The 23,781-nt window shown below is 39.7% G+C and overlaps 2 protein-coding genes across 2 annotated transcripts in view; one reads left to right on the top strand and one right to left on the bottom strand.

The window, feature by feature from the left end:
- BIVM (basic, immunoglobulin-like variable motif containing) overlaps positions 1-7,506 on the bottom strand; it is a 53,928-nt gene extending 46,422 nt beyond the window's left edge. Inside the window, exons 1-3 of the mRNA XM_012644455.1 lie at positions 7,177-7,506; positions 2,509-2,592; positions 772-1,371 (exon numbers count right to left, since the gene is read on the bottom strand). Coding sequence (XP_012499909.1) covers positions 772-1,249 — 478 coding nt within the window. The 5' untranslated portion in view covers positions 1,250-1,371; positions 2,509-2,592; positions 7,177-7,506. The remainder of the gene's footprint in view (positions 1-771; positions 1,372-2,508; positions 2,593-7,176) is intronic.
- Positions 7,507-7,631: 125 nt separating this feature from the next.
- On the top strand, positions 7,632-19,772 carry KDELC1 (KDEL (Lys-Asp-Glu-Leu) containing 1). Its single transcript, XM_012644440.1, has 10 exons — positions 7,632-8,179; positions 9,411-9,616; positions 10,992-11,197; positions 11,392-11,469; positions 13,100-13,272; positions 13,394-13,631; positions 15,005-15,214; positions 16,299-16,388; positions 17,560-17,667; positions 19,533-19,772. The coding sequence occupies exons 1-10, from the start codon at positions 7,998-8,000 to the stop codon at positions 19,548-19,550; spliced, it is 1,509 nt and encodes a 502-aa protein (XP_012499894.1). The 5' UTR covers positions 7,632-7,997; the 3' UTR covers positions 19,551-19,772.
- The last annotated feature ends 4,009 nt before the right edge of the window (positions 19,773-23,781 follow it).

Genomic DNA, 23,781 nt, shown 5'->3' with positions numbered 1-23,781 from the left:
TGTAAATGAACAAGCAGAAGCATGGAGGTTTTACAAAGTCATCAGCGAAGTCTAGAAGTAAAATACAAGTCCTAGTTCCACCTCTTACTAGCTGTGCAAATTTGGACAAGAGACTTATCCCCTCTAAGTGTCAATTTCTTCACCTATAAAATGAAGATAATATTACCCAGCTCACTAAATTCCTGTCTTACTATGAGTTCAAAAGAAAAAAGTGAAAAGCATTAGTATCTGCCACAGGACCGTCCCATTGCAATTGCGAAGGTTGTGTACTGCACCCTAAGTGAGCAGCATCCTCTTAAATTGTACAATACACAACCTATGCAGTAGTACATGGAGGCCTTGTTGGGTGCTCAAAAAATTTTAACAGCAACAAAAAAAAGCTGCAATATTATGTAGTAGAAAAGAAAACTAGGTGTTTATTCGGGAAATAAGACTTCATGTCCCTACAAAACTATGAAATAGTATATGTTATTCTAGCCATGTTATTAACCTTTTCTAAGCTACCATATACTTATCTGTAATACCTGTATTTTACAACATTCTTAGATTTTTCAAAGCTCTCAAAATACAAAGGTTATACTTGAGGTTTCCAGTGGCAATGCATTAATGAACTAAATGTCCAAGGTTATTTTTTTAACTACAATCAAGATGATAGCAATGATCCTTGTTCAGTGTCATACAAGGAAAATACATTTAATGGCAAGATTTAACAAGACACAGTGTTTGTTTTCTCCCTGTTGTCACTTATGAACTTCACGGCTCCTTCCTTACCTGATTTGTGTTTCAAATTTGTGGTCACTCCATCAAATTCAGATTTATCAATTTCCCATGCGAGAGGTAACTTGCCCAGGCTGTTGGATAAGTTTTCCAAGCTATTTTCTTCATTATAGATGAATTCTGATGCACTAGTTGGGATTCCAATGTATCTTGAAGAATTATTTCCAGCAGACAAAGAGGTACTATCAGGGAGGCAAGAAGAGCGGGCTGGATTTGGAGCTTTATAGATTGAGGTTGCCTGGTTGAGAAAGGCATAGTCTGAACAGATGGCATAAATTTTTTCCCGAGTATGAGTCACTGGACAACTCCATGGATAATGACCATCTCCTTTGGGACCCAAGGGTGCTCCTGAGGCACTTGAGCAGAAAGATTTTACAGCACCTTGTAGGTTCTCTTCAGGAGACTTTCTCTCAGATTTGTGCTCAACATTTCCACAATCATTTGACCTTTCTGTTTCTGCAATGTTAGGCATTGAATGTCCTGTAAAAGTTTCTGTTACTAGGAGGAAGTTGGAACTCTTTCGGCTTTTTGAAAAACAACCTTGACAACTGTTTACAGTATCCTATCAAAACTTGAGTGCTGCAAAATGGGTTCCTAAGAAAAGATCGAGGAAAAAAGAATGATCAACAATCCCCCAGGCACTACAAACAACATTAAAAATATATCAAGAATTATTCTATGTTTTCATTCAATATTTGTTTTACAACTACTATATGCCTTGAGTCATAATCATTAACCATATATCTTATTTTAAAAATTAGCATAAATAATGTATTAGAATAACAAGAAAGACAAATAACCCAATTAAAAAATGGGCATAGTATCTGAATAGTCACTTTTCCAAAGACAAGGTAGAAATGGCCAATAAGCTCATGAAAAGATGTTCAGCATCATTAGCCATCAGGGAAATGCAAATCAAAATCACAATGAGAGACCACCTCACACCCAATAGAATGGTTATAATCAAAAACACAGATGATAAGTATTGGTGAGGATGTGGAGAATTTGGAACCCTCATACATTGCTAGTGGAAATGTAAAGTGGTCCAGTTGCTTTGGAACACAATTCTTCAAACATTTAAACAGAGTTACCATTTGGCCCAGAAATGTCATTCCTACCCAAGAGAAATGAAAACATATGTCAACACAAGTGCTAACAGCAACATTATTCATAATAGCCACAAAGTGGAAACAATTCAAATGTCCATCAACTGATGAATGTATAAGTAAAATGTGGTATATCCATATAATGGAATATTATTTGGTAATAAAAAGAAACGAAGTACTAACACATGCTACAACATGGATGAACCCCGAAAACATTATACTAAGTAAAAAAAGCCAGACAGAAGGAACCAGATAATGTAATATTCCATTTATAGAAAATATCCCAAATACGCAAATCTATATAGACAGAAAGTAGATTAGTGGTTGCCTAGGGCTGGGGACTTGGGGGTGATGGGGTTTCTTTTTGGAGTAATGAAAATATTCTGTAACTGATTGTGGCAAAGAATACACAACTTTGTGAATACACTAAAAGCCAATGAATTGTATATTTTAATGGGTGAATTGCATGGTGTGTGAATTATATCTCAATAAAGCTGTTTAAGAAATAATGCATTAGCAATATTACTTAAAAAGCATATAGGCATTAAAACATACATGATAAATAATGGTAAAAGATCTAAATCAACAAAAGATATAGAATTTAAATTTTTTAAAGATTCATTACCTGACCAAAAAACAGATCCAATCAATGTGTCACCAACTTCTGATCAGTCCCAGGAAAAACTGAATTTCAAGTCTAAAATAATTCCTTTGGGAAAGAAAAAACAAAAGTTTAAATAATAACTAAGGTGCATTCAAAGACGCTGACGACTTATACAAAAGGGAGTCCTTGGCGAATCAAACCATCACAGGTGATGCAGAGACAACCCTATGCAGATGCCCGGGCAAAATGTGCGGGTTTCTCTGGGCTCCAACAAGAGTAGCAGTTGAGAGATTCAACCCACCCACCCGGGGTGATCCATTTGACATTTACCAGTTAAAAAATTAGAAATGAAAATAACTTCTATAGGTTGCAGAAAAATGAGTATATCAAAACCATCATACAAATACTGAAGTACAAAAACCCATGACTAATGCTGCAAGAAATAACAGAAGAGGATTCACACAAAAGCTCCCAGGTTATCCTGATCTGTGAAGAGAAACTAGTATAGATACCGGGCATAACTTCATATAATTTAAGGAAACAGAGCTCCACATAAGGAGACTCCACATGAGCTAGTAAGATTCCATGTTCTTTACTTTTAAGGGATGCTTTCTCTCTATTCAAATGCTTGGGTAGTGGTTTTTTGAAAATAATTTCAGCAGAGTTTATAGCTGCTTGCAGGAGCATCAGTTTGGTAGGAGCATCGCCACCAGAGGTGGAGCCTCCAGTGGTTTCATTGTGAGAACTCTCACTTTCTTTTAGGTAAAGAAATCTTAAGCATAGGTGCAGTGGATCCCTAGACAGGAAGCACTGATGCTTTCTCCTTCTGATTCATTTCATTGTGTGGTGGTGACAGTGGATAAAGATGCAAAGGGAAGCTCAGTACCAATGCTGTGGAGACCAAACCCTGGTCTTCTTGAAGGACTGAGTTTCCCTGATTCTTAGCAGATGTCCGAAAGTAGCATTTTCTACTTCTAATATGTGATCTTCACACTTTTTTTTTCTTTGAAAGCCAGGGTGGTGGATAGAGAGGTATGTTTTTGTGGTGTTGGGGTTGTGTGGTTGGGCTGTGGTAGGTGAGGAATGAAAGAGAGGATATGGTTACGGTGAGGGGCAGCCTGCAAAGGTGACTGAAGTTAGTTTGGTGAAGGGAGATGGGAACATTCCAGGCGCTGCACTTTTCATATCCTCATCTCAAACTTAGCTTCCACTTTACCGTGGCTTCCTTTCTCAACCCGAATGGAATTTCACCTGTGGGGCCAGCTCTCTGTATGACACTATAGGAATTTTATGAAGTATGCTCATTTGGAACATATACAGGAGAATATTCTTATCAAAAACATAGGCAAAAAGAAATGACTGCATTTGAGCACACAACTTGGGGCTGAGTTTCCTGGAACTAAAGACAAAAAGGAACATAGCACTTAATTTATAAAAAGTGTAACAATCTGGTTTTGTTTGTTTGTGGTTTTCGTTTGTTTGCTTTTATGTAATGGTCCCTGAATAAGAATCATCTCTTTGGTGGTAGATTTACCATAAGAAAGTGAAAATCATCAACATAAGGATGTATTTAATATTGATTGTCACTAAAAATCAAAGTATCAAAACTTTCTCATTTGAAACAATGCTTATATAAATTTCTCTCTGAAAATTTGTGTAATATTCATGAATTTTATAAGTAAAACACATTACAGAAAAAAATTGCCAAGTACCAAAAGATATTACACAGAAAATGAAAATTATCCAAATCCTATGACCCAAATACTGCTAGTGCTTACTTTCTTACCATATTGTCTGGCTGTTTCAAATTTTTTTCCCCACTATAGTGAGCTCCATGAGGCCAAGGGGGCTTCTGTTATTGTGTCCTCAGTACTTTGCTCAGATCTCAGCTTTCTTAAAGTGCACTAAGCACAATTTATTACTGATAACAGAATCATTATAGACATCAGTCATTGTATTATATTGTAATTATAGCCTCATGAAATTTTGAGGTACAGAGAGACCATTTGTCCCTCCATTTAATAGTCTGCAGCTGTCACAGTTTTGTCACATCTTATATCTCCTTTTGTCTTTATACTCATTTCTTTATTTTTAATTTTTTTTTTCTTTAGAGACAGGGTTGTCACTCTCTCACCCAGGCTAGAGTTCAGTGGTGTGATCATAGCTTGCTGCAACCTTGAACTCCTTGGCTCAAGCTATCCTCTTTCCTCAGCCTCCTGAGTAGCTGGGACTACAGGTGCACACCACCATGCCAAGCTAATTTTTTATCTTTTGTAGACACAGTCAGGCTATGTTGCCCAGGCTGGTCTCCAACTTCTGGCCTCAAGCTATCCTCCCACCTCAGCCTCCCAAAGTGCTGAGATTATAGGTGTGAGCCACTTCGCCTAGCCTTGTCTCTATATTTATAAACCATTCCCAATTTCATGCCCACTCCTAGCTCCCACCCCCACCATGAGTTGACATTTCTAATCTGACCTGTGCATAGACATTAGAAAATATTTAGAAAATAAAGTTTGCTAAATATACGCGATCATAGAACTCCCCTGCCTGAAACCCTCTGTTCTTAGAACAAAAGGCCAACTTCTCATCTGCCCCCTGACCCCCCCCCAATTTATCTGGTTAGCTCCACCACCTCACCCTTCCTCCTTCCTCTCTGCTTGCTCCACATTACCTACCCACCCTCCTTTACTTAGTTAATTCCCATTCATCTTTCAAATGTCACTTTCTGGGGGAAGCTTTCTTTGCTTCTCAAACTAGGCCAGGTTACCCGTATATTCTCCTGTACTTTCTTGCACACGTCTTACCAGGGGGCGATTTTACACTTATATTTGTGCAGGTGTGTTTATATGACGAATGTCTGCCTCCTGGCAAGTCTGGTCTTCCTACTGTATACCCAGGGCCTAGCATTTGTCTCATTCAACAAATATTTTTTAAGTGCCTACATCATGCCAGGCATCATTGTAAGCCCTCCTATTGATTGACTGAGCTTCCCTCATCCAGGTAAGTGAAGTATTCTATGTTAAGATTTACTACTCAGAATGATTGAAGGACCTAAGCCTCCACTTATGGCTTATGCATAAAATCATGTATTGTTTAATTGTGTGCAAAGCAAAATTTTATAAAATGGCTAGCTTTAAATGCTCCGCTAGATTAACGATTGTTAAAAGTCATTGAACGAATTGTTCTGTAAGATAAACATTTTGTTTGTAAAGCCAATATTTCTCACCTAGGTTGCATTCCTTTCAGTTTATATTTTAAGCCTGTATTCTTCAGTATTAAGCTTATGAGAGAAGAACTAAACATCTTTAAAAATCTCTTCAGTAAAACCTTCCACATATGACAAATACTATAATCTATATTCTGCATAGAAGGCAGCTGAGACGCAGGGGGAGTTGGGTGACTTAGGAAAGGTCAATATGTGCCCGAGGGCGACGCCAGAAGCGCTAAGACCCCAGTGGGTCTAGTGTCCACCCTTCCTACCCAGTGTCCTCCCCAGTCCCTCCAGACTCTTTCCTCTTCCTCAGACCTGTCCCCTCCCCAGAGCAGAGGCCGCGGGCCTACGTAAGGATACCCGGATTCCTCCGGCGCACGGCGCCCGCAGCAAGCGCAGGATCCCGGGCAGGCCAGGAGGGTTCCCACCGCCCTCCTCTACGAAGCTCGCGGCGCGGCCGGGATCGGAGGCAGCCGGGACGGAGGCGACAGTCGCGCAGGCCGGTCCCAACCGGCAGAGCCAGTGTGTGCGGAGGCGGTGCCGGCCGAGAGGAAGGAGCGCTGCTGCGCCCCCTGCCTGCCGCCCTCCCGCTGTGGCCACCGGGGTCCCGCGCGCCCTCGCGCCCCTCGCGAAGCTCGGCGTCCCAGTCCCCGCACTGGCCGAGGACCGCGAGGCCTCCTGGCATCTCCCCCCGCCCTCCTCAGTCCCTCGACAGCCGGAAGGCCGGGTTGGCCACGAGGGGGACCAATTCGAATCTGCCCGGGGACCCGGGGACGGGGACGCTCGCTCCCGGGTTAAGGGCGCCCGAGAGAGGGGTACGCGGGCAGTTTACTGCACCCGGCGGAAGAGGGCAGCCCCGCGATTCGTGTTTTTTAATAAACGAGTTGATATTATCAATAATAACAGTTGCAAAAAAGAAAATAGGAAAGAAAGCCCCTGCCTTGGCGCCCAACCAGGCCCTCTTTGGCTCACAGAGCCATCCGGCCCGTCCGGGTTTTCGGGGCAGCTGACGAGAAGGAGGCAGACCGAGGCGGCTCCGGGTCCTACTGCAGAGCTGACCGAGGGGTGCCCTCCGGGCGGCGCACGGGTGACTACCCCAGGTGACTGCCCTGGCCCCAGTGCGGGCGTGCAGGGGGAGGGGACGGCCACCGCTCGCCGGGTTCCCGGACCTGGCCGAGTTTGGCGTGGAGACCGACGCTCGAAGGGGGCCACCGGTATCAACGGGGCCGCCTCCAAATCAAGCTTTGTTCACTAAAGGACTAGCCCCTTCTCCCCCTGGAGCTTCTCTCCCTGCGACCTAGTTTTTTACCCTATTCCTTCCCGGGGGACGAGCACCGATGCAGTGGCCTCCATTCGGAAGCCACAGGGATCCAGCCAGGCGACGCTGGCTGCGCCTAGAGCAGACGGGCGGATGACTCGCGCAGGGCCGGGCGCGCAGCCGGCCTCCACCTCGGCCCCTGCCCACCGCCCCGGGGTACCTCTGGCCTGTCTGGCGGGGTCGCGTCGCTGCGGCCGCGGCGGAAGCCGGCACCGGACTCGGATCACACGCCCCTCCGGTTACCCTGGGGCTGGCGTCTCTCGTCCCATCGGAGGGCGCCGGGACAGTGCCCTGGACTGCGGTTCCCCGCGACGGGTCGTCGAATGTCATTGACAGCACCTTCCTTTCAACGTGTTTTATGCCTGCCCTCTGCACGTGCGGAGGATATGGTAATCCCCCCAAAAATCTTAGTTGTGCCTCCACCCCGGCGTGCCCCTCTATTGGGCATCTGTAGTATTTATCTGTTCCCTGAAAGCGGTGACCGAAAAGTAAATAAATGGGTGAAAGAGGGTAAAACCCAGCAGGATTTCCGCTTGTCCTGTCGCGAACTACATATCCCAGGGAGCCCAGGGCGCCGGGACGCGTGTCCACTCCGCCATCCACTTGCAGAGGGCCTTACTCAGCCTGGCGCGACACACAGGCCAATCCCCTCGCCCTACACCTTGGCTGGAACATGAGACGGATTCGCCCCCCAAATGATGCTCCGGTGGCAGGAGCCGCACAAGTTTATCCTTGTCCCGTGAAAGGGGAACAGCGCGGTTCTTGCTCATTTCAGCAGAACGAGTGGCACCCTTCGTCTGGACATGCCAAGGCTCGGGTTGTGATTTTCCTGGGGACGGTGGAGACCCGCGCGCCTGCCCTGCACATCAGGCGACACGCTGTGGAGCCGTGCTTGCTGCTGTGACCCGCCAGCGTGCGTTTCCGTCCACCTCTTACACTTCTTCATTTATCCGTGGATCATTTCGAGAGTCCCTCTTGTAAATGTTTTGCATTTTGCTGCTTTACTGCTTCTTTCTGGGGACAGTTCCAGCACTTGCCGAGACCGGCGAAGAGAGGCTACTGAGCCCGGAGAAGAGCGAAATATGGGGACCCGGGCTAAAAGCGGATGTCGTCCTTCCCGCCCGCTATTTCTATATACAGGCGGTGGATACATTAGGGAATAGGTAAGTTGAGAAACGGCCCCTTAACTATTTTGGATTGCAGTTAAAACTGTCATCTCCCTTCAACTTTTCTCTCTCGAAGACTGTTTCTCCATAGCAGTTAAATTCCAGGATATTTGTATGCTATCCGCATCTGATTGTAACAGTGCCCCCGGTCCCAATGAACTTTTCTCTGTAGCTGTAGAAATAATTCCGAATTGTAATATATAGAATGTATAATACAATAATAATTTTATCTCCTAGCTGTTTTGATAGGGAGTCCCACATTATCAGGGCAAGACAAAGCCCCTCCGCCTTGCTGGAAATGCTATTAATATTTTCTAACTACTTTTCGCATAAACGGTGGTAAGGAATTTACCCCAGTTGCTAGAGACTAGGTAGACACCTGCAGGTAAGCATGTTTCGAAACTCAAAAAGAAAAATGAAGTACTATTTGAAACTTTAGCGTTTGGAGGGAAGGTATCAATGTATGAATCTCCTATATGATTGTAACAAATATTTATTTCATACTAATAAATTAAATACATTAACATTATACTTAAAACTTATTCTTATAATTTGAATACTTCTGAAGTGATTGTCTTCATTATTGGTGGATGCTGACTGTGTATATTTTTTTTTTGTGGGGAAAAAAATCTTGGAATAAAAAGGTTTTCAAAGCGAAGAACAGGAAAATTGTAAATTTTGTCATTTGGCTATAAATATTGCACCTGGGGAAACTAAATAACATCTTAGCAAGAACACTCACTCCAAAAAAACTTTTATACAGTGACACTAAGATGATACACTACCTACTGTGTTTTTGCCCATAGTTGTGACCATGATTTATAATACTGATATTTTAAAGAATCATTGACAGAGATACTGCAAAATAAGATAATTCTCTTCAGAAGCACCATTTGATCACAATTTTCAAGATGTGATGGGCATAAAAGAAATAGGTTGATAAGAATATTTCTATATATGAAATGCATAAGTATGTTCAAGGCTTATATACATTAGTAGTCTTAACATATTCCCTTGTAATTGTCTAATAAAACTATTTTCTTCTTTTAACAAAAAAAATCTCTGGTCCATCATATTCATGGTACTAAAAGCATTAGAGAGAAGGCGCAATCATGTATTAGAAGATGAATGTGGAGGAGAATAGTAAAGTTTCCAGACTGAAGATCATACTTATTGTGCGTTTGTTCCTTTAAATAATTTTTATATCTTATTGCTCTTCCCATCACAGATTCACATCATCTCCGGGTGAAAAGGTGTTCCTGGTGAAAATCTCAGCACCAGAGGAACAATTCACTAGAGTCGGAGTCCAGGTTTTAGACCGAAAGGATGGGTCCTTCATAGTAAGATACAGAATGTATGCAAGCTATAGAAATCTGAAGGTAGAAGTTAAATTCCAAGGTCAACATGTGGCCCAATCCCCATATATTTTAAAAGGTAATTTGGAACACGATTTTGTAACAGCGGTATTTGAATACAATAGTACACATCATTTGACCAATAAAAACAACATCAGGATTTTTTTTCACTGAAAGAAAAAAATAGACCTTTCCAACTTGAAAGCTAAATTAGGAGTCCTGGTAAAAGAGAGAAATTCAAGATTTGAATGGAAATTATAATTCACTGAAGAGCAAGGAACATATTAATAGAGAATTTGCTCCCTGAAGGCACAACTTTAGTAAGAATTATCAAGCCCTGTGTGTGGTCATATATGATACTTTTGTAATTGAAGATACATGACTTGAAGAAACTGACGGGTGTTATTGAAATTTGGTAGATCATTTCAGGAAAGGAGATAGCTTGAAGGAGGGTTGGTGACTGTTGCTTTTGATCTTTGTTACAATGCCATTTTTCTAGAGGAATTCTCTGATGCTTTCTTATATAGGATGAGAGTACAGCTTTGTTGCCTAGAGCCATCTCCTTCCCTCTCATGGGAGACAGTACCCTAAAACAGTGGGGAGGGAATATATACAAAGTGTATATACAAAAGCAGGAATCTTCTGTCCCTCCTCCCACCCCCAAGAAAGGTAAACATATTTTAAAAGGGTCGGTTCCTTTCCTGCATTCTATCAGGACCACATGGTACAGTACAACCTGCTAACCTTGAAAAAATATTCCATTGCCAACTATTGCCTGGGTTAGGTTGGGATCTGAGAATTACAGAAAGGAATGACAGTAAAAAAAATCTCAATTCAGATTCTGCTATATTGTTAGTATTATTTTTTACAAATGTATAATTAACCCATTATAAAGTTAGCGAAATGGATTGTTTTGGGGGTTACTTTTACTTCTTTATAATTCTTTTTTTAAAAAAGGATAGGATTTCCTTGTTTACTTTTGTTATTGATGAGGAATGTCCCTTAGACACTTAGAACCTATTTGTATACTAGACCAACGAAATATTAATTCATATTACTTTTGTCTTTCATTAAAATAGGTATACCCTTCTATTATCCTTTTACCAGTATTTGGTTATTCTTAAGTACTCAAAACATAAAGAATAATGAACTGTAATGTCTACTGTAGAGCATAAATTAGTACCATTGGCTTTCTTTTGGACTTGGCATAAAGAGGACCTGATTATGAAAATATCATAAGACTTCACTGTGAAGAGCTGTCAGAATAGAAGGCTGACATACTGCAATGCCCCCATGTAATAAAAATGTGTTTCTTTTAAAATGTGTTTTCAATCAAAATGCCTCTCCTAGCCAACTAGGCAAAATCCACAAAACCATATTTTGGATACGTGTTATGTGTTTCAAATGCTGAATGAAATTATTACTGTCGTACTTTGTTATTTGTGTGTAAATAGGGCCAGTTTACCATGAGAACTGTGACTGTCCTGTGGAAGACAGTGCAGTCTGGCTACGAGAGATGAACTGCCCAGAAACTATTACTCAGATTCAGGAAGATCTGGCACATTTCCCTGCTGTCGATCCAGAAAAGATTGCAGCAGAAATCCCAAAAAGATTTGGACAGAGGCAGAGCTTGTGTCACTATACCTTGAAGGATAACAAGGTACAACATATGACTGAGGTTTGCTTGTTTGTTTTTGGTGATTTTTGTTTGTTTGTTTGTTTTGACCATTTAGCTACAGTTAGCTAAATATTTTGTTAAACATCATCCTAGTGAGGATCATCGTGACAAGCTTTTCCTCAGTGAAGTCTGCAGTATTTTTAGACTAACATAATAAATGGTAAATTCTCTTTTAGGTTTATATCAAGACTCACGGTGAACATGTAGGTTTTAGAATTTTCATGGATGCCATACTACTTTCTTTGACTAGGAAGGTAAGTATATCTTTTCTCTTAGGTGCAATAGATAATATAAGCCCAGGTTTTACAATATAATTTTTCAAAATAAAAATAATAGCAATACCAGAGGTGTTCTATTCTGGAGCCATTTTAAAATACCATTCTGAAGTTTTATGTCATGTAGAATGCCTGTGTTAGTTTCCAAGGGCTGTTGTAACAAAGTACTACAAACTGGTTGGCTTAAAATAACAGAGATTTATGCTGTCACAGTTCTGGAGGCTAGAAGTCCAAAATCAAAGTGTCAGCAGGGTCAGACTCCCTCTGAGATTCTGGGTAGCATCCTTCTCTGCCACTTCCTAACTTCTCGCAGTGGTTTCAGTCTTAGTGTCCCCCGGCTTGCAGGTGCATAGCCTCTGGCCTCTGCCGTCACATAGCCTTCTGCCCTCATGTGTCTTTGTCTCTGTGTCTCTTCTCCACTTTTCATAAGGACACCAGTCATATTGGATTAACAGCCCACCGCTCCAGTATGACCTCATCTTAACTAATTATATCTGCAACGACCCCATTTCCAAATGAGATCATTCTGAGATACTAGGGTTTAGGACTTCAGCATATCTTTTTTCAGAGACACAGTCAATCATAACAATACTCTATAGAGGAAAGAAAATGCCTTATAATAAAACTGTTTTGGTGCTAAACCTACTTTGAGTCCAAAAAATACTTGCTTTATATTGAATGCTACTCCTTGGTATAATATGCCTTAGCGGGGTTCTAGTGGAATACTTTGACAGTAACGGCAAAATGGCTGATATGAAAAACATTTTTGTCAATTGTATATTTCTTTATAATCTGTTATAATATTGAGTAATTTGCATACATATCGTGATTGAATTACTCATGGAAAATTATAGTGCCTTCCTTTTTGAGATTGCAATGCACTTACAGTCAGTTAATTCTGAATGTAGGTAGTTATATAGCCTCAGTGTTATGCCTCCTTCAATCTAAGATATCAGAGTACTGACAAATTTTTCTTGTTCATCTGTGTCAATCCAAGGAAAAATAAGAATGTTCTTTAAGATTCTAATTTCTCAAGATGCTTCTCAGACTTATCAACATAGTTATTGCTTTAAAAGGATTTATCTCTTATTATGCAAATACTTTCTAAACATTTTCTATGGCTAGATAAAACAGATTCTTTCAACGTGTTCATGCCATTTGTCAGTAGAGGCAGCATAGTTTGAAAGTCACTATGCTGGCCTTGGGTTGGTTTCCTGAGTTCAAATCCTGGTCCTACCTCCTACCTGGTGTATGTTTCTACAATGGAAGCATCTGGCTCATTAACAAGAAACTAGGGTTAGAGTCCCAAGTGCTGTTTTTAAAATTATTTTCCAGTAATTTTCTTTCTCTTTGATCATCTTAGAGTCTCTTAGCAGTATTAGAATAGAAATTACCTTTACCATTTCATCCTTTTTGTAGGAAACCTAGAATACTTATATATATGACCAAATCCTAAAAAATTATCCATAATTCAAACCGGAATAATTATCATTACCTGAAGTTTGTAAGGTTGGCCTTTCATTTGGTGTAATTTCTAATTTAAATTGATAAATATAAGGTATTATCCATTGCAAGAAATATGAATAGGATCTTTGTTTCCTTTTTTTAGGTGAAGATGCCGGATGTGGAGTTTTTTGTTAATTTAGGAGACTGGCCTTTGGAAAAAAAGAAATCCAGTGCTAACATCCATCCAATCTTTTCCTGGTGTGGCTCTACAGATTCTAAGGATATCGTGATGCCTACCTATGACTTGACTGACTCTGTTCTAGAAACCATGGGCCGGTGAGAGATGGGTCAGGGTTGACCCAGAGCCTTGGTTTTTTTCCTTTGGTGAGTTCTTTTCCAACAACTTTTGTGACATGACAGTTTGGGAGGAAAATCTGTTGCAATTTCTGTCTTCTAGAGTAAGTCTGGATATGATGTCTGTGCAAGCTAACACGGGTCCTCCCTGGGAAAGCAAAAACTCCACAGCTGTCTGGAGAGGGCGAGACAGCCGCAAAGAGAGACTTGAGCTGGTGAAACTCAGTAGAAAACACCCAGAACTCATAGATGCTGCTTTCACCAACTTTTTCTTCTTTAAACATGATGAAAGCCTGTATGGTCCCATTGTGAAACACATTTCATTTTTTGATTTCTTCAAGGTATGATATCATCAGTGGCCAATCCTTTTTGTTTTTCTAATTTATGTGTAAATAGTACTTTCAGGAAGGGAAATTGAGGCCTGTAAATTCCAGGGGATGGGAGCGGTAAGCCCAAAACTTAGTGAATATCAAGGCACAGGGGTCCTGGGAACTAGCTTGGTGACCTGAGCTGTACTCACTCCCCAGCCCTGACATGAAATATGCTCTGAGGGAGCTTGGAGCCTGGGTAGAGCTATGATTTTTTTTTTCCAGTTAACTCTCAAGATAAGCACATGTCAGCTCCAAATCCTTTTTTATTAATAAGTACATTTAAGTCATTTTATAAATATTTTTCCCCAGAGCCATGTTATCACAACAGACTATAGAAGATATAAACAAGTGGTTTCTTATCAGGCCTTCTGGTGGGGAATGACTTGAAACCCATCCAAATGTTCTGCCTGAGAATTCAGGGGGTTAGGGATCACTTTCTGTGTCTAGAATGTGCATTGCTCATGTTTCCCGGGGAGTAATCCTTCTGACGTCTTCCTTTTTAAGTCAGTGGGCAGTGCCTTGCTCTTTAGACCACTGGGTGGTTCCTGAAGTCCCATGTGGTAGAGAGAAAGGTGGGCAAAAGGTCCTCTGTATGTGGAAGGCAAGTGATTAGCGAGCTCTATCTGCCCTGTAGATGGCCAGGTTTTCTTCTGGTGGTTTATTGTGGAGGTAGGTAGACCTAAAGAATGCTATGAGTTGTCAGTGTTTTCTCCATATGCATATCTCAAAGATTTTTGAAAGAAATTATTATAACCAAAGAGAGCAGATACTAGCCATCCTTGCTCAGAAGGAAGGGTGTTACATCTTGCCTTGGCTTTATTCCCACCTGTTGAATTTTCTACAACGAAAGGCTATTGATTACCACAGTCCTATGAATATTTTTATTCATAAGATATTCTTGCCCCAGAGCTTGCTAATTTCCTTAAGACATATGTGTGGCCATCTGGCGTTTAAAAAATACTATTAACATGCCTCAGAATGTGCTGTCAGGTGCACATGTGCCATCAATAAAGCACTAAAGGAATTACAAAGTCACAGATAAATTCATCTTTCCTTATGTTGTAGCATTAGAACAACAGTTTTGTTATTTTATTGTCTGCTTCGACATTAGATGTATTGCCCCCTTTGCGAAATTTATTATAGGAGCCCATCAATATGAGTGTATAGCTCTAGGTCAACCTGTTATTTAATAGCACTAACTAAATGGCAAAGGCAGAGGGCAAAATCTGGCCATCTGGTATCTGAGGATGGCAAGAGTTTATGTGTGGAATGAAGAGGAACATAAAGAGAGTGGAAAAAAGGAAACTGAATGGAAGTTCTTAAACTTTACCACTGTTTCACAGCACAAGTATCAAATAAATATCGATGGCACCGTGGCAGCTTATCGCCTGCCATATCTACTGGTTGGCGACAGTGTTGTGCTGAAGCAGGACTCCATCTACTACGAACACTTTTACAATGAGCTGCAGCCCTGGAAACACTACATCCCAGTTAAAAGCAACCTGAGCGATCTGCTAGAGAAACTTAAATGGGCAAAAGATCACGATGAAGAGGTAAGGTCAGTCTCCCCCAAGGCTTCCTTCCACTATACCCCAATGTCACAGGTCCATTTGAAATGTCTTATACCAGGAGTGTCCAGTATGCTGAGATATAGACTTTTACCTGTAAATGGGAAGCTGCCTGCCCATGGATAGCATTGCATTTTCCCTCGGATGAACACAGCAGGCACTATGTCTTTTGTTTTGTTTTGTTTTAAAGACAGTGTCTCACTCTTGCTCAGGCTGGTCTTGAACTCCTGACCTCAAGCGATCCTCCTGCCTAAGCCTCCCAGAGTGCTAGGATTACAGGCATCAGCTACCGCGCCTGGCCAGCGTGGTGTCTTGGAATAACTGTCCACTCTGCATGTGAAACAAAAAGCCAAACCTTGGCCTTGATAACACCTTTTCTGTCAGTCCTGCTGATTTGAGCTGCAAGCAGTGCCTCTACTAGCAGTATGAAAATTAAGATGGGCAGTCTGGCAGGAGGAGTCACTAACTATGCTGTTGATTAAAGTGAGGGATTGCATGAAATAAGCTTGAACTTAATTGTCTGCTGAAAATTGTGAAGGCAATGCATTAAGCTTCATCTTGCATTTACTTCATAAAGTCATTGTTACCTCTCCAAGAGAGGCTTAATTCTAGTAGGCTCAATATGAGTTCTCAAACTTTCAAACTTAAAAACCTCCCTTTTTTGAAAATTCTTTTTCAATTTCAGTAGATTTCAGGGGTACAAGTGTTTTTTGTTACATGGATGAATTGTATAGTGAAATCAGGGCTTTTAGTGTACCCGTTGTTCAAATAGGTACACTATTGTACCCGATAGATCATTTTTGATCCCTCGTCTCCCTCCTACTCTTCCCCCTTCTTAACTTCCAATGTCCATTATTCCACTTTGTATGACCGTATATACCCATAATTAAAAACCTCCCTTTGATTTGAGCAAATATACTCTGTCAGATGTTCCTTTTATCCCGTAAAACTACCCCCAAAGATATGTTTCCCACTGTTGTCCCACTGTATAGGAACTCTCAAGATCAGTTGCATATGTCTGCTTGGGGGAAAAATATGTTTCATTGAAGGATCTTTTTTGTTCCCATAGGCAAAAAAGATAGCAAAAGCAGGACAAGAATTTGCAAGAAATAATCTCATGGGTGATGACATATTCTGTTATTATTTCAAACTTTTCCAGGTCAGTATTTTCCGAGAAAATAGTCATGTAACTTATAACTAGACATGTTAAGACCAAGTAATATTTCACTTAATTCCTAAAATATATTAATATAAGGAGATATATGTTCCTCTGTGGGTGAAAATCAGGGATAAATATTAAGTAATAATAAACAGTAGTTGAAAACCAAAGATAAGCTAATAGAGAATATTACACTCAAGTGCCAACTATTAATATTAGGACTATGTGGTATGTGATTAGGAAATTAGCCTCTGATCCCGCAAAGTTTATTATATATGGATTTGTATTTAATATTTTCTCTTTTTTCTGTTGCTACTGCCTTACCATTTCCTTGTGTGAACAGCGCAAGGTGTCTTTGGGCCTCTTGTCCTTACCCCAAGTGAGCCATGACTTCTGTTGGAAATTATTTCCATGGCCCCAAGCATTTAAGGGTAGTAATCAAAGCATATCTAACCATGTAAAAAGCTTTTTAAAAAAAATGCAGTAGTTATTTGCTAATAATAGTACTAGATCTAGATTAAGATTTTTTAACTCACAGTTACAGATATCGAGCCCATCTCTGAGGCTCTGCTCTAGAACTAATTTGGTCTGTTACTGATCTGTACTGGCCCCTCCCATTTTGTAACCTTCCATTGATGAAGGGATGCAGAGGGGGAACCATGTGAAATGAGTGACTTGGTGGGATTTAATCTCTGGATTTCTAAAGATCCACAAAGTGGTGTTCATTCATTCAGCTAATATTTAGCATAAGTAGTTAGCACACTGTCCCACCCAGAGTAAGCACATAATTAATGAAGATGACGACTGTGGTCATGAAAGCCACAATGAGGAAAGCAAAAAGAGTCCCCATCTTCAAATTCTCAGTGTAGAGAAGATTGTGTGCAAAATTGTTTTTACCATAAGGCAGAAGGTAGTTAAAAAAAAAAAGAGGCCATATAAATTTAGGGTAGAATAATGAGAGGTCTGTTAGGAATAGGCAGTCAGTGTTCAAAGGATAGTCACATCTCAGAAGCTCTGTTGTTGCATGTTTAAGGTGGGTGTGTCTGGAGGACTTTGCAGATCACATGTGAATTAAATGGATCATAGTCTTTGTAAATTCCAGCATGTCTCATTTGGTGAATGTACTTAAAATTGTTGTGTAAGGAATGCTTTTGTATTGTTGCTTGAACAGGAATATGCCAATTTACAAGTGAGTGAGCCCCAAATCCGAGAGGGTATGAAAAACGTAGAACCCCAGACCGAGGACGACCTCTTTCCTTGCACGTGCCATAGGAAAAAGGTAACCAGAACTGACCTTCTGGCTAGTGTCAGAGTAAGAACTAACACTGATCTAAATTTGCATTCATTCCGTTAGTCAGTCATTCAGGCAACAAATATTTGAGTGCCTCCTGAGGCCTCTAAGCAATTTAGTCTACTAGAGAGACAGATATAGTAGATGATAAAAATGTACAGGAAAGGATGCTAAAATGCAGTTAAGTGAGAAGACATAGTAGCTCCCTGGCAAAGTTGAAGGAAGCCTTTTTTTTTTTTCTTTTTCTAGATAGTCTCGCTCTGTTGTCTGGGTTAGAGTGCAGTGGTGTCATCACAGCTCCCTGCAACCTCAAATTCGTGGGCTCAAGCCATCCTCCTGCCTCAGCCTCCCAAGTACCTGGGCCTACAGGTGTATACAACACACCCAGCCTTGAGGGAAGCTTTTTTTAATGTGAGAATTCAGATCACGTGGTATTTGAATAGACAATTACAATTTGAAAAGTACTTTCACGTGTATCATCTGATGCCCTAATGTCATGAGATAGGTTTGGCAAAGTTCATCATCCCAATTTAAAGAAGAAAAAAAATGTATAACCATGATTATTTGTGTTATCAAATTATTCACTTGAAAATAGTCTCTGTTGATGCCACTACATAAGGATTTCATTTATAAAAGTCAGATTCACGTCTGGACTTGTAAGGTAAAAAGGACCTTAGAGTTAGTTCATCTAGTAAATGCTTTCATTTTATGGTTAACAAAACTGAGCCCAAAGAAGAATTTAGCTCAGAATCTTCTAGCTGGATTATAGCAAAGCAAAAACCAGTATCTCATCCTCAGATTGGGTGTATATTTTTATATAAAGATGTCGTGTGATGGGGAATTGTCTTTTTGATTATGGTTATTTTTTGTTTAAAGGAATATGAATTGTATAAACTGCAGTATATATATGTGTGTGTATGTGTATATAAAATACATTATTTTAAGCATCATCATTATGTTTCTGAATGGATGAACTCAAGATTGTGGTATTGTAATCAAAGATGAGAAGGCAGATTTGGCAATTATTATATCTACCTCGCAAGGGGGTTTAAAAAGAATAAGGTGAGATTGGCCCCAGCGGTATGACAGAACCAGTTCATAGGAGCTCACCCATTGTTAAGTATCAGGAATTTTGCACACTAGGTGAATTTCTGGTAGCTTGGCATCAGCCTAGTGGAAATATTTACACCACAGCAAATAGCATATGCTACAAATCAAAATTTTGGTTGTGTTGTTTTTTTGGAGAACTGCTTTACCGCTATCTGGCTCTCAGAAGTGGTACATCATCAGTGCTACCCCATTAGTGCTGCGGCCATAAAATCAGTTAAATCCATGACAAAACAAGAATTGCCAAATCAAAAGGTACCCCCTCACCACGTTTGTGATTTGGTACCAAAACACTTCTCACTTTGGCTCCAAGTGAGACTGGGCAGCTTCTTTTCTGCACCCCTATTTAATTTTTTATCTTTAAGTGTTTTAGAGGTAGTACCAAATCACTATCTTCTACTGATTAGTAGAAGTTAGGGGCTAGAATGATAGCTTTGTTTATTTCTCAGCTGTTGTCTGTTCTAGCCTTTTACTGATACTGTTCATAACACAAGGTCTTTACCATAATAAAGATGCATGGATGTTTGAGTTCCCAATCAGTAGCCTGTGAAACACAACGTCATTTTACCCATATGGATGAGTCAGATCCTCTAGAAATAGTCCTAGGCCCTAAAAGCCTCTAGCAGTAACTTGGCTTTTTTCCTCTCTCTCATCATTAGGGAAAAATAATTAATAGACTAATGTTACTCTTCTTTACTCATATAAGATTTCTTGGTGGCTCTAAATATTTTGCTTCTTCATTGTAGACCAAAGATGAACTTTGATATGCAAAATACCTTCCACTCAAATTATGGTGCTCTGAAGACTCTTCCTAACTGAAAAGAAGAATTTTTTTATGTATTCATTCCGGAAACAATATAAAACCTGCCATGCAATTATTTGGATTATGAAGATATGTTTCTTCTACCTATTATGCGGTATTCTCATGACTGTCCTTTAAAGCACGTTTTTAAAATTTTGTAATAAAACCACCTTTATTTTAAAGGCCTATGTTATGCTGCTTTGTAGCTGTGTTTGGACCATAGAGCAGTAAAAAGAAAGGGAATCTGGGTCCTTGACTCACAGCAGCCCAGACCCCTGTCCAGACTTGTTTTATGTGACAGAACAATAGACCCCTGTCTCCTTTAAGCCACTATTATTGTTGATACTCAGCCACTCACAGCCAAGCTTACTAATACATCATACTAAGCTTATCATTATCTGGCCTCTGCCTGCATCTTTAGTCAAACCTGTCAGCACTTTCTAACGTGAACCCTGTAGTCTAGCAACACCAATCCCCTCCCAGTTCTGTCAGTACCTGTTTCCTTACCTTCCTGGTACCTGCCTTTCCCTAGGTCTGGAATGCCAGGACTCTCTCTTCTTCATCCAGCTCACACATCCTTTGATGCTCATTTCAGGAATCTAGATTCACCTCTGAATCTTCTCCTCTGCACACTTACATCATTGTATTCACCACACTATGTGCTAATTATCCATTTGGTTCTCTCTCGCTCTTATCAGATTTTAAGCACCTTGACTGCAGCCACCATGCTTTTCTTCTGGGTAGTTGTAGAGTCTAATAGAGTGCCTGCAACTAGAAAGGCTAAATAAATATTGAATGGATAAATGAATGAATGAAAATCACTTTGAAATGCAGCTAAAAGAATTTAAAAGGAACAAGAAATCCTAACACTGAATCACATATGATTTTCTACAAATTCCCTAACCTAATATTCTCCCATCTATCTTCCAGTTAAATAATCTTATAAATTTTTTAAATTATGAAATATACATACAGAAGAACATAAATATATATCTGCATTTTAAAAATAATTATTAAAAAATCCACGTAACTACTGACAAAAATTCTTTGTTTGACCAAACTTTGCTCAGGCTCCTGAATCTTCTCCTAGGCCTATTTGTGCATTGCCTTATGAAATCCACGTTTAGCAAGAAGAACCCTGCTAAGTTAGTTTATCAAAATCCCCCAACCTCCTTGTCTGATCACTCTTCATATCTAATCAGGTTCCTCTTCCTCCACCATGGCCCAGATGATGTCTGATTATGCTGGCCTGTTTTTAGCAAAAATGCTTTAGGTCTATAGAACCAGAATTTCCGTTACCCCTGCTATTTCCTCTTAGTAATTTTCCATCCACTGACCCTTACCATGCTCCTTGGCTATAAATGCCCACTTTTCCACGCTGTATCCAGAATTGAGCCTGATTCTATACTGAGTTTTTTTTCACCCGTTGCAATAGTCATGAATAGCATCTGTTTTTACTGCTTTAACTATTGTCCAGCTCTGGTTTTTATTTGACATTGCCATTTGAGTTTAGGCGTAGAACATTGCTGGCACCTTAAAAAGTACCTCACCCTATCACATTCCACCCACCCCATGACCACTATCGTGATGGCTGTAACAATCTTTTCTTTGCTTTTTTAATAGTTTTACCACTTACATATACTTTCCTAAGCAACACAGTTTAACCATGCCTATTTTAAAATTGGTATAAATGAAATCATACCAAACATATTTTTGTTGTCACTTGCCTATTAATGCACATAGTGGCAGTTCATTCATTTTTATATGCAGAGAATATTTCATCATATGAATATGATCACTTTATTTTACCATTCCTTTGTAGATAGGCATTTGGGTTGTTCCTATTTTGGGGGAATGTCAGTCAATGCTACTGTGAGCATTCTTATTCATGTTTCTTGGCCACATTCGCTTAGACATAGTATTACTGGGTTATAAAGAACGGACATCTGCAATTTTACCAGATAATGTCAAATGACTCCAAATTGCATGCCCCAATTTATGCTCTCTTCAGGGCTGTACAGGATTTTCAGTTGCTTTACTTCCTTGCTATTGATAACATTTGATACTATCAGTCTTTCAAATTTTTTGACAATCCAATTGGTATGACATGGTAGCTCATTATGCTTTCTTGTTTGTTTTTTTTCAAGACCAATCAGACAAGGTAACTCATTATGTTTTAATTTTCATTTCTCTGATTACTAATGAGGCTGACCATCTTTTCACGTGGTTGTAAGCCATTTATGTTGCATACCCTGTAGAATTTTTAAATTTTTATTCCTTTTTTTTTTGTTTTTGGCTCATTTTCCTACTAAGGTGTTTAACTTCCTCATGGATTTGTGGAAGTGTATTTTGGAGCTATTATTTTGTTGGTCGTATATGCTACTTTATGACATGTCTTAGACTGTCATTTCAGTGTCTTTTAATGCTCAAAAGATCATGATCTTAATGTAAAGGATGTATCAATCTTTTTTTTATGGCTAATGCTTTTTGAGTCTTATTTAAGCTATCTTTCTTTATCCCCAAGTCACGAAGCCAGTCAACTATGTTATCTTCTATGTGAGTTTCCCAGAACTGTCTCACCAAATCACTACAATTTAATTTCTGCTGGTGACTTAAAACAACAGAAATTTATTCTCTCACAGTTCTGGAGGCCAGAAATGTGAAATCACGGTATCAGCAATGTTGGTTCCTTCTGGAGGCTCTGGGGGAGTATCTGTTCCATGCCTCTTTTACAGCTTCTGGTGGATTCTGGCAGTTCTTAGAGTTCCTTGGCTTCTAGATGCATCACTCCAATCTCTGCCTCTGTCATCACATGGTCTTCCCCTCTGTGTATCTCTGTGTTTTCTCCTTTTCTGTCTCTTAAGATACTCATCATTGGATTTACGGCCCATCCTAAATCCAGGATGATCTCATCTCAAGACTTTTAATTATATTTGCAAAGACTCTATTTCTAAATAAGGTCACATTTCACAGGTAACAGGTTAGGACTTGGATATTCCTTTTTGGGACCACTCTTCAACCCAGTACATGTTCTAAAAAATTTCCTTTGAAATTAGGAACAACATAAGGATTCCCACCATTGCACACTACTATTCAACATAGGCTGGAGGTCTAAGCTAGCACAATAAGTCTAGAAAAAGAAATAGAGGGTATAAGGATTGAAAAATAATGAATAAAATTGTCATTCAAAGCAGATTGCTATGCTTCGGTACACAGAAAATCCAAATATATTTACACATAAATTGTTAGAATTAATAAGAAAATTTGGCATTTGCTAGATGCAAAACCAGCATATAAAATTCAATTGCATTTGAATGCACCAGCTAATAACAGAAAATGAAATAAAAATGCATGAGATAGCACTTACAATAGCTTTGAAAATTGTGAAGTACTTATTTGAGGAACTAAATCTAACAGAAATGGATAAGACCTATACACAGAAAATTGTGAAAACTTAAAAAAATTAAATTGAAAGGTATTATATGTTTATAGATTGGCAAAATCAACATTAAAGTTGTCAATTCTCTCTCACGTGCTATATAGAGTCAATGTAATCCTAACCAAAATAGCTCCTGCCACTTTTTTGTTGTGGAACTTCACAAACTTTTTCTAAAAAATTATGGACCTGCAAAGTCTAAGAAAAATCACTTTTGAGAAAGGATGAATTGTGAAGACTTTCCCCACTATGTAGCAAGACTTTTTATAAAGCTTAGTATTGAAGACCATGTGATATTGGTGTAGGGATAGAAAAATAGAACAATACCAGAATAGTGATGCATACCCAGACCCATGCATATGTGGAAACTCAATCTGTGATAGAGAACAGCAGATGTTGGAGAAAGATTGCACATTTCAGTGAATGGAGCTGGGACAATTTGGTAACTATATGTGGAAGAAAAACAGTTGGAACTCTAGCATGCACTATATCCAAAGGTCAATTCCACAAAATCAGTGACAAAAGGCAAGACATAATACACATTTTTAATCAGCAAAAAGGCTATCTCTGCATTGTTCTAATAGTATAAACTTCAGCAGCTGAAGTGGCCAAAGAATTATTATTTCTTTCACTTTGTGACTGATAAAGCCTTAGGAATTGTTTCCAAATTATAGCAACTCTAGAAGTTTCTGGAACATATGTTTCTCATTATGCAACTCTTTTTTTTCTTCATCCTGAGAAGGAGGCCATTTTAATC

This window comes from Propithecus coquereli, unplaced genomic scaffold, assembly GCF_000956105.1.
Source record: "Propithecus coquereli isolate 6110/MARCELLA unplaced genomic scaffold, Pcoq_1.0 Scaffold212, whole genome shotgun sequence".
Classification (NCBI taxonomy): Eukaryota; Metazoa; Chordata; class Mammalia; order Primates; family Indriidae; genus Propithecus; species Propithecus coquereli.
Note: the sequence above shows the minus strand (reverse complement) of the source record. Positions and strands in the feature narration are given on the sequence as shown.

Coding starts and splice junctions, on each gene's coding strand:
- KDELC1 (XM_012644440.1), top strand. CDS start 7,998: ATGTTTTGCATTTTGCTGCTTTACTGCTTCTTTCTGGGGACAGTTCCA. Junction 11,198..11,391: donor ATACCTTGAAGGATAACAAG/GTACAACATATG, acceptor ATTCTCTTTTAG/GTTTATATCAAGACTCACGG. Junction 15,215..16,298: donor CAAAAGATCACGATGAAGAG/GTAAGGTCAGTC, acceptor TTGTTCCCATAG/GCAAAAAAGATAGCAAAAGC.